This window comes from Gymnodraco acuticeps, unplaced genomic scaffold, assembly GCF_902827175.1.
Source record: "Gymnodraco acuticeps unplaced genomic scaffold, fGymAcu1.1, whole genome shotgun sequence".
In the NCBI taxonomy this organism is placed as follows: Eukaryota; Metazoa; Chordata; class Actinopteri; order Perciformes; family Bathydraconidae; genus Gymnodraco; species Gymnodraco acuticeps.
This window is the reverse complement of record NW_022991558.1, coordinates 10,001-22,034: the sequence shown is the minus strand read 5'-3', so window position 1 is coordinate 22,034 and position 12,034 is coordinate 10,001. Positions and strand designations below refer to the sequence as shown.

Genomic DNA, 12,034 nt, shown 5'->3' with positions numbered 1-12,034 from the left:
CATTTTGTTCATTGGTTTGTTAAACATATATATTACTTTTTTCATGCACAAAGATGAAAAAATCCTTAGTTTGTTGTAATTCATGCATGAAGGAGTTAATAAATCACACACTGATGGAACATCACTATATTGTAATTATGTATATAGGCTTTTTCTATCAAAGATGTTCGGGGTCGGTCAGGGGGTACTCGGCTGAGAAAATGTTTCAAAGGGGGTACATTACTGAATTTTTTTTGAGAAGCACTGCCCAACAGATACCTTACTGAACCTGAACATACACTTAACTTAGAGTACCTGAACACAACACACACTTAACTGCATGAACCTGAACACAACACACACTAAACCTTATGTACTAGAACACAACAACATACACTTAACTGTATGAACCTGAACACAACACACAAAAAAGTGTATGAACCTGAACACAACACACACCTTACTGTATGTGCCTGAACACAACACACACTAAACTGTATGAACCTGAACACAACACACACTAAACCTTATGTACCTGAACACAACATACACTTAACTGTATGAACCTGAACACAACACACACTAAAGTGTATGAACCTGAACACAACACACACTAAAGTGTATGAACCTGAACACAACACACACTAAACCTTATGTACCTGAACAAAACACACACTAAAGTGTATGAACCTGAACACAACACATGTTAGGAAAATATCACTTGACACCAGATTGAGAATCAATGATCAGGTTCTAATTTATTCTTGCAAGAAGGAGCAGAGTTAAATCACATCCAAAGGATATGGGTTAACTCACACACATGGGGTATGTTGCTCAACGGAGCAGCAAAAAACATCAGGCTTATATCGTCCAAAACACGGAGATAGATAACAACAAAGTCTTAGATCAAGGTGGCACTAATATCAGCCGCGGGTGTGGGAAAAGCGTCGGGTCATCTGCGACGTCTTCTGGACTTCCTTCACGCCTCATAGAAGTGAGATATGTAGGAGTCAACAAGTATGTGTCTGTCTCCTCATAAAGATCAACAACCTGAAATGCCCTGCCTCCTCCTATCATAAAGAGGCAGCTGCAAGGTCGTACTCAGTTCAGAGTCACACATGATGTCAGTGCATTAAAACAAACCCTAAGAGTGGAGACAACAGTATTTCTCCAACAACACACACTAAACTGTATGAACCTGAACACAACAGACACTAAACTGTATGAACCTGAACACAACACACACTAAACTGTATGAACCTGAACACAACACACACTAAACTGTATGAACCTGAACACAACACACACTAAACTGTATAAACCTGAACACAACACACACTAAACTGTATGAACCTGAACACAACACACACTAAACTGTGAACCTGAACACAACACACACTAAACTGTATGAACCTGAACACAACACACACTAAACTGTGAACCTGAACACAACACACACTAAACTGTATGAACCTGAACACAACACACACTAAACTGTATGAACCAGAACACAACACACATTAACTGTATGAACCTGAACACAACACACACTAAACTGTATGAACCTGAACACAACACTGGCTGAGTCCTCTGTTATGCGCAACAACGGACATTGAAGACATGTTGAGGGCGGACCCCCAGCAGCGCCAACCGGCACACGAGGAGGGGCATCGGAGGATACGTAAGGTGCTGATGTATGTGTTTCGCTCTGTCTCTTTGGCTCCCGGCGTACCGAGAACACAGCTGTTTTCTCTCTGAACAATATTCTGCTTGTAACATTACCGCGCCATTTTAATTAAAGTACCCATTTGAACCTTATGCCAGAGACTCCATTGGTCTCATTTATCCTAAGCCTCTCTCCTGGATGCTGGAACAAAGCTAATAGTAACTGAACACAACACACACTAAACTGTATGAACCTGAACACAACACACACTAAACTGTATGTACTTGACACAACACACACTAAACTGTATGAACCTCAACACAACACACACTAAACTGTATGTACTTGAACACAACACACACTAAACTGTATGAACCTGAACACAACACACTGCGTTATTAACAGCATTAACTCCAGAATGTGTATTTAAATGAATGGGCGGGGCTTGTTACCACTGGACTCATAAGACCAATCATAGCGGTGATGCAGAGCTGTCCGTCAGAGTCTGTGAGTCCCGCCTCGGCCCCGAAATCCAGCAGCAGCCGGGCGGCGGCACTGCGCTCTGAAACCCCCCCACAGTGATGATGTCATAATGAGGGGACTGGTACCCAGGTTAGTAACGTGTTAATGAGTGATGATGTCATAATGAGGGGACTGGTACCCAGGTTAGTAACGTGTTAATGAGTGATGATGTCATAATGAGGGGAAAGGTACCCAGGTTAGTAACGTGTTAATGAGTGATGATGTCATAATGAGGGGACTGGTACCCAGGTTAGTAACGTGTTAATGAGTGATGATGTCATAATGAGGGGACTGGTACCCTGGTTAGTAACGTGTTAATGAGTGATGATGTCATAATGAGGGGACTGGTACCCTGGTTAGTAACGTGTTAATGAGTGATGATGTCATAATGAGGGGACTGGTACCCTGGTTAGTAACGTGTTAATGAGTGATGATGTCATAATGAGGGGACTGGTACCCAGGTTAGTAACGTGTTAATGAGTGATGATGTCATAATGAGGGGACTGGTACCGTGGTTAGTAACGTGTTAATGAGTGATGATGTCATAATGAGGGGACTGGTACCCTGGTTAGTAACGTGTTAATGAGTGATGATGTCATAATGAGGGGACTGGTACCCAGGTTAGTAACGTGTTAATGAGTGATGATGTCATAATGAGGGGACTGGTACCCAGGTTAGTAACGTGTTAATGAGTGATGATGTCATAATGAGGGGACTGGTACCCAGGTTAGTAACGTGTTAATGAGTGATGATGTCATAATGAGGGGACTAGTACCCAGGTTAGTAACGTGTTAATGAGTGATGATGTCATAATGAGGGGACTGGTACCCAGGTTAGTAACGTGTTAATGAGTGATGATGTCATAATGAGGGGACTAGTACCCAGGTTAGTAACGTGTTAATGAGTGATGATGTCATAATGAGGGGACTAGTACCCAGGTTAGTAACGTGTTAATGAGTGATGATGTCATAATGAGGGGACTAGTACCCAGGTTAGTAACGTGTTAATCATGGATGTATAATAAGAACTGGATACAGCGCGGGAGGCGGGGCCTCATTAATTCCTATGAGAGCTGCTCATTAGCGCATGATGATAAAATGGCCCAACTTTTGAGAGAGTGAAACGTCACAGATTACCCAGCATGCCTGAGAAGTACCCGTATGTGCACTCATAGAGCATGCGCAACTTTAACCAAAATGCTCGTTCACATCAAGCACGTCAATTTGCGTACACGTAACAGCACCGTGCGTTCATGACAGCATGGTAATGGATTGTTGTTATCATGGATTTGATATGAACGAGGCGGCAGTTAGCAGCTAGCGGCTAGCTAGTAATGATGCTAGTGTACACATCAATCGTTATGTACTTATATTACGCTGTAACAGGATCTAGTGATATCCAACAGAGCTTCATTTATGATGAAATAATTATTGCACTGTATATATATATATATATATATATATATATATATTTATATATATATATATTTATATACAGTGCAATAAGCTTCTTAGTGCAATACGAAACTACAGGGACGTTAATAATGTCGGTAATATTAACTTTATTTAATACAACATTTACGGTACAAGATGTAATCATACAGCCCATGTAGTATGATAATGAATTACAGCAAACATGTGCAATATATCCATGATTACAGCTCCGTGGGATGGCAGTAAGACGATATGGGTCCGTTCTTATTGTGCATCCATGGGTAAAGATAAACACAACTCACATTGGTTTCTCAAACAGCATCTCTGTAAACTACGTGTATTCACTGAATTTCACTCTCTGCCTTTAACGGCTCGTTGTAGCTCCAATAGCTCCAGCCCCCACCCTCCCTGTGAGCAGTGTGCTCTGATTGGTCGGGACACGTAACATGAATGTGCCGGGCGGCGCGGGTCCCGTGGGTTAGATGCACGTTCATAATGCAGAGGGAAATAACTCTCAGAATAACGTTATTAGCACATTTTTACAACTTGAGGAACGAATGTTTTTAATAAGGGCTATACAAGTGTTCATACTGGGTAGTTTATTTAGTTTAAAACAAATTATCCAACGAGTTACAGACCACTCTTTCCCCATGTAAGTCAATGGGAAAAGTGTTTCCGGGCCTGGCAACCAAACGGAAGTGTAGTACCGCCGTTTGGCCAGCACGAATATTTTCATCTGAGTCCGGCGCACTTCCTGGGGGCTTGGTGTTAATGAGTGATGATGTCATAATGAGGGGACTGGTACCCAGGTTAGTAACGTGTTAATGAGTGATGATGTCATAATGAGGGGACTGGTACCCTGGTTAGTAACGTGTTAATGAGTGATGATGTCATAATGAGGGGACTGGTATCCTGGTTAGTAACGTGTTAATGAGTGATGATGTCATAATGAGGGGACAGGTACCCAGGTTAGTAACGTGTTAATGAGTGATGATGTCATATTGAGGGGACTGGTATCCTGGTTAGTAACGTGTTAATGAGTGATGATGTCATAATGAGGGGACTGATACCCAGGTTAGTAACGTGTTAATGAGTGATGATGTCATAATGAGCGGAAAGGTACCCAGGTTAGTAACGTGTTAATGAGTGATGATGTCATAATGAGGGGACTGATACCCAGGTTAGTAACGTGTTAATGAGTGATGATGTCATAATGACGGGACTGGTACCCTGGTTAGTAACGTGTTAATGAGTGATGATGTCATAATGAGGGACTGATACCCAGGTTAGTAACGTGTTAATGAGTGATTATGTCATAATGAGGGGACTGGTACCCAGGTTAGTAACGTGTTAATGAGTGATGATGTCATAATGAGGGGACTGGTACCCAGGTTAGTAACGTGTTAATGAGTGATGATGTCATAATAAGGGGACTGGTACCCTGGTTAGTAACGTGTTAATGAGTGATGATGTCATAATGAGGGGACTGGTACCCAGGTTAGTAACGTGTTAATGAGTGATGATGTCATATCGAGGGGACTGGTACCCAGGTTAGTAACGTGTTAATGAGTGATGATGTCATAATGAGGGGACATGTACCCAGGTTAGTAACGTGTTAATGAGTGATGATGTCATAATGAGGGGACTGGTACCCTGGTTAGTAACGTGTTAATGAGTGATGATGTCATAATGAGGGGACTGATACCCAGGTTAGTAACGTGTTAATGAGTGATGATGTCATAATGAGGGGACTGGTACCCTGGTTAGTAACGTGTTAATGAGTGATGATGTCATAATGAGGGGACTGGTACCCAGGTTAGTAACGTGTTAATGAGTGATGATGTCATAATGAGGGGAATGGTACCCTGGTTAGTAACGTGTTAATGAGTGATGATGTCATAATGAGGGGACTGGTACCCTGGTTAGTAACGTGTTAATGAGTGATGATGTCATAATAAGGGACTGGTACCCTGGTTAGTAACGTGTTAATGAGTGATGATGTCATAATGAGGGGACTGGTACCCAGGTTAGTAACGTGTTAATGAGTGATGATGTCATAATGAGGGGACTGGTACCCTGGTTAGTAACGTGTTAATGAGTGATGATGTCATAATGAGGGGACTGGTACCCAGGTTAGTAACGTGTTAATGAGTGATGATGTCATATCGAGGGGACTGGTACCCAGGTTAGTAACGTGTTAATGAGTGATGATGTCATAATGAGGGGACATGTACCCAGGTTAGTAACGTGTTAATGAGTGATGATGTCATAATGAGGGGACTGGTACCCTGGTTAGTAACGTGTTAATGAGTGATGATGTCATAATGAGGGGACTGGTACCCTGGTTAGTAACGTGTTAATGAGTGATGATGTCATAATGAGGGGACTGATACCCAGGTTAGTAACGTGTTAATGAGTGATGATGTCATAATGAGGGGACTGGTACCCTGGTTAGTAACGTGTTAATGAGTGATGATGTCATAATGAGGGGACTGGTACCCAGGTTAGTAACGTGTTAATGAGTGATGATGTCATAATGAGGGGAATTGTACCCTGGTTAGTAACGTGTTAATGAGTGATGATGTCATAATGAGGGGACTGGTACCCTGGTTAGTAACGTGTTAATGAGTGATGATGTCATAATAAGGGGACTGGTACCCTGGTTAGTAACGTGTTAATGAGTGATGATGTCATAATGAGGGGACTGGTACCCAGGTTAGTAACGTGTTAATGAGTGATGATGTCATAATGAGGGGACTGGTACCCAGGTTAGTAACGTGTTAATGAGTGATGATGTCATAATGAGGGGACTGGTACCCTGGTTAGTAACGTGTTAATGAGTGATGATGTCATAATGAGGGGACATGTACCCAGGTTAGTAACGTGTTAATGAGTGATGATGTCATAATGAGGGGACTGGTACCCAGGTTAGTAACGTGTTAATGAGTGATGATGTCATAATGAGGGGACAGTACCTGCACATGCTGCCAGCTGTAATGGAGTCCTCTTCTTATAATCCTTGGCGCTGATGGAGGCTCCGGCTCGGAGCAGAGCTTTCATGCAGGACAACGAGTCGTTCTTAGAGGCAAAGTGGAGCGGAGTCTGCAGGTCTAGAAAAGTCCTGGACTCAGGGTCAGCTACACACACACACACACACACACACACACACACACACACACACACACACACACACACACACACACACACACACACACACACACACACACACACACACACACACACACACACACACACACACACACACACACACACACAGCATTATGAGTCCTGAACCCTGACCTGAGTCAGCATGATGAGTCCTGAACCCTGACCTGAGTCAGCATGATGAGTCCTGAACCCTGACCTGAGTCAGCATGATGAGTCCTGAACCCTGACCTGAGTCAGCACTATGAGTCCTGAACCCTGACCTGAGTCAGCATTATGAGTCCTAAACCCTGACCTGAGTCAGCATTATGAGTCCTAAACCCTGACCTGAGTCAGCACTATGAGTCCTTCCCCCTGACCTGAGTCAGCATTATGAGTCCTAAACCCTGACCTGAGTCAGCATGATGAGTCCTTCCCCCTGACCTGAGTCAGCATGATGAGTCCTTCCCCCTGACCTGAGTCAGCATGATGAGTCCTGAACCCTGACCTGAGTCAGCATGATGAGTCCTTCCCCCTGACCTGAGTCAGCATTATGAGTCCTGAACCCTGACCTGAGTCAGCATGATGAGTCCTGAACCCTGACCTGAGTCAGCATGATGAGTCCTTCCCCCTGACCTGAGTCAGCATTATGAGTCCTGAACCCTGACCTGAGTCAGCATGATGAGTCCTTCCCCCTGACCTGAGTCAGCATGATGAGTCCTGAACCCTGACCTGAGTCAGTATTATGAGTCCTGACCCCTGACCTGAGTCAGCATTATGAGTCCTGAACCCTGACCTGAGTTAGCATTATGAGTCCAGAACCCTGACCTGAGTCAGCATTATGAGTCCTAAACCCTGACCTGAGTCAGCATGATGAGTCCTTCCCCCTGACCTGAGTCAGCATGATGAGTCCTTCCCCCTGACCTGAGTCAGCATGATGAGTCCTGAACCCTGACCTGAGTCAGCATTATGAGTCCTGAACCCTGACCTGAGTCAGCATGATGAGTCCTTCCCCCTGACCTGAGTCAGCATTATGAGTCCTGAACCCTGACCTGAGTCAGCATGATGAGTCCTGAACCCTGACCTGAGTCAGCATGATGAGTCCTTCCCCCTGACCTGAGTCAGCATTATGAGTCCTGAACCCTGACCTGAGTCAGCATGATGAGTCCTTCCCCCTGACCTGAGTCAGCATGATGAGTCCTGAACCCTGATCTGAGTCAGTATTATGAGTCCTGAACCCTGACCTGAGTCAGTATTATGAGTCCTGACCCCTGACCTGAGTCAGCATTATGAGTCCTGAACCCTGACCTGAGTTAGCATTATGAGTCCAGAACCCTGACCTGAGTCAGCATTATGAGTCATTATAGACACAGACCCTTGTGCTCCAGGAGGAACTGGACCATGTCCTCGTAGTCCAGAGCCGACGCCACATGTAGAGCCGTGACCCCAAACTGATCTGCTTGGTGGAGGTCAGAACCCCGATCCAAGAAGAACCGCATCACATCCACACTCCATGCTCTGGAGACCTGCACACACACACACACACACACACACACACACACACACACACACACACACCACACACACACACACACACACACACACACACACACACACACACACACACACACACACACACACACACACACACACACACACACACACACACATACACACACACACACACACACACACACACACCACACACACACACACACACACACACACACACACACACACACACACACACACACACACACACACACACACACTCAAAAATACACCTTCTGAACCGTGTGTGTGTGTGTGTGGGGTATGTGTGTGTGTGTGTGTGTGTGTGTGTGATCTGACCTCATGCAGGACCGTCTGTCCAAATCGGTCCGAGCTGTTCGGGTCGGCTCCGTCTGAGATCAGCTGATCCAGGAAGTCCAGGTCCACCTGAACACAGACGCAGACACACACACATTATATGTGTGTAACACACAGTATTTGTGTGTGTTGTTGGTGTGTGTGAGACCTGGTCTGAGTCCTGGTCGGCGGCTGCCAGCTCTCTGAAGTGATTCAGCAGATTTCTGTTCAGCTGGGCTTTGTCCGTCCCGTCGGTCTGATCCTGATCTCTGTTCTCAGCCAGACCCTGGTACCTGGTCTCTGGAGGGACACCTGAGGAGTAAGGGTTCAGAATGAGACACAGACACACACACACACAGACACACACAGACACACACACACACACACACGCACACAGACACACACACACAGACACACACAGACACACACAAGCACACACAGACACACACACGCATTCACACAGACACACACACACATACACACACACACACAGAGACACACACACACACACGCACACACACGCACACAGACACACACACACAGACACACACACACATGCACACACACACACAGACACACACACGCACGCACACAGACACAGACACAGACACACACACAGACACACACGCACACACACACACAGACACACACACACACGCACACACAGACACACAGCCACACGCACACACGCACACACAGACACACACACGCAGACACACACACGCACACACACATGCACACGCACACACACACACAGAGACACACGCACACACACAGACACACACACACACACACAGACACACACACGCACACACACACACAGACACACACTGACCCTGCAGTTTTCTTCTCCTCTGTCTCCGGCAAGCCCCCCCCCCTCCCTGACCTGGAACACCCTGAGATCTGGATCCTGGTTCCCAACATCTCCAGCTCCAGTCCAGGATTCCGCAGCCCAGTGAGACCGGTTCTCCTTTTCATCCTGGTTCTGTTAGAAAACTCCAGACCTCCTGAAAACTGGTTCTGTTGGAAAACTCCAGACCTCCTGAAACCTGGATCTGTTGGAGAACTCCAGACCTCCTGAAACCTGGATCTGTTAGAAAACTCCAGACCTCCTGAAACCTGGATCTGTTAGAAAACTCCAGACCTCCTAAAAACCTGATCTGTTGGAGAACTCCAGACCTCCTGAAAACCTGGATCTGTTGGAGAACTCCAGACCTCCTGAAACCTGGATCTGTTGGAGAACTCCAGACCTCCTGAAACCAGGATCTGGTCCCGTGTTACAGACTGCTCTGGATCTGAAGCTCTGTCAGCTGACGTGACGGCTCAAAGGTTTACGGTTTCTTATCAGATGACAACCCTTTATTGACATAGGAAGGAGGAGACAAACAGATGTATAACTTAAACAGGCCCCATGTTCAGGTGTATATCAGTATGTAGTGTCTCTACTTTAAAGAGTCCTCTCCTGCTGATGTTCAGGTGTATATCAGTATGTAGTGTCTCTACTTTAAAGAGTCCTCTCCTGCTGATGTTCAGGTGTATATCAGTATGTAGTGTCTCTACTTTAAAGAGTCCTCTCCTGCTGATGTTCAGGTGTATATCAGTATGTAGTGTCTCTACTTTAAAGAGTCCTCTCCTGCTGATGTTCAGGTGTATATCAGTATGTAGTGTCTCTACTTTAAAGAGTCCTCTCCTGCTGATGTTCAGGTGTATATCAGTATGTAGTGTCTCTACTTTAAAGAGTCCTCTCCTGCTGATGTTCAGGTGTGTATCAGTATGTAGTGTCTCTACTTTAAAGAGTCCTCTCCTGCTGATGTTTGATTGATTGATTGATTGAAAAGTTTATTAACAGCTTGTATATTGGGTACAGTACAGTACAGCTCAAAACATACAATTGTTAAGGGGATGCAGACCAGAGAAAGACTTTCGTCTTATTTACATCAGGGTCCCCCATTTCCAATTCATCATGTCATTTAAGACATATAAGACATATTTGACATACAGATGGCTTATTTACAATTTTCATTTTAGATTTCGTTCTAATACATCCTAAACGGACATTTAAGACATACCAAGTCTACAGATATACAGTTAGTAACAGAGTCTAAAATGCCAGTATATACATAGATGGGGGGGGGGGAAGCTGTCCATTGAACGACAGGTTGAGATTTGTACCATTACCGGGGCCAGTTTTGCAATGCTCTCCCCCAAAGGTGCTCTTTAAGAGAGGTTTTGAAGGGAAGTATAGTTTTACTTTCCTTTACAGTTGTGGGAAGAGCGTTCCACCTTGATGTGGCATCATTGCGAAACGTGTATTCCCCCTTTTTTGTGCCAAATCTGGGTTTCACATGATTTGTGGAGCTCCCTCTGGTGTTATGATCATGGTATTCCTTGACCTTTGGGAAGAATGTTGACATGTACATGGGTACCATAGAGGTGTAGTGGATCTTGTAGACCAGGCCCATTGCAAGTAGCTGTACTCTGTCGTCTACTCTAAGCCATCCTAGGTTGTCAAAGTGGGCAGAGGTGAGGTGGGTTCTAGATGAAAGGTCAAGCAGTAGTCTGACCAGATTATTTTGCGATGTTTGAAGTTTTATTTTTAGCGCCTTGGAGGTGCTATGGTACCATGACGTGCAAGCATAGTCATAGTACCCTTGAATGAGTGCTCCTGCCAGAGTCTTCAGGGTGTTTTTGTTTACCAGAGAGGAGATCCGGTATAGGAATCTAGTTCTTTGATTGACTTCTTTTATTACATTGGATGCCATTTTGTCACAGGAGAGGTTTGCCTCAAAAATAGATCCTAGGTATGTAATTTCCTTCTTACTTGTGACAATAATGTCGCCCACTGCAACTGAGAAGTCGTCGGATTTGCTGAGATAATGTTCAGGTGTATATCAGTATGTAGTGTCTCTACTTTAAAGAGTCCTCTCCTGCTGATGTTCAGGTGTATATCAGTATGTAGTGTCTCTACTTTAAAGAGTCCTCTCCTGCTGATGTTCAGGTGTATATCAGTATGTAGTGTCTCTACTTTAAAGAGTCCTCTCCTGCTGATGTTCAGGTGTATATCAGTATGTAGTGTCTCTACTTTAAAGAGTCCTCTCCTGCTGATGTTCAGGTGTATATCAGTATGTACTGTCTCTACTTTAAAGAGTCCTCTCCTGCTGATGTTCAGGTGTATATCAGTATGTAGTGTCTCTACTTTAAAGAGTCCTCTCCTGCTGATGTTCAGGTGTATATCAGTATGTAGTGTCTCTACTTTAAAGAGTCCTCTCCTGCTGATGTTCAGGTGTATATCAGTATGTAGTGTCTCTACTTTTAAAGAGTCCTCTCCTGCTGATGTTCAGGTGTATATCAGTATGTAGTGTCTCTACTTTAAAGAGTCCTCTCCTGCTGATGTTCAGGTGTATATCAGTATGTAGTGTCTCTACTTTAAAGAGTCCTCTCC

The 12,034-nt window shown here is 44.7% G+C and overlaps 1 protein-coding gene across 1 annotated transcript; it reads right to left on the bottom strand.

Annotated features, from left to right (window-relative positions):
* Positions 1-2,097: 2,097 nt before the first annotated feature.
* On the bottom strand, positions 2,098-9,913 carry LOC117533532 (transient receptor potential channel pyrexia-like; the record flags this gene model as incomplete). Its single annotated transcript, XM_034197318.1, is given in 7 exon segments — positions 2,098-2,207; positions 6,576-6,737; positions 8,120-8,270; positions 8,596-8,682; positions 8,762-8,904; positions 9,428-9,676; positions 9,818-9,913. Coding segments are annotated over 3 exon segments (396 nt in total), but the record flags the coding sequence as incomplete, so codon positions are not given.
* Between the last annotated feature and the right edge of the window lie 2,121 nt (positions 9,914-12,034).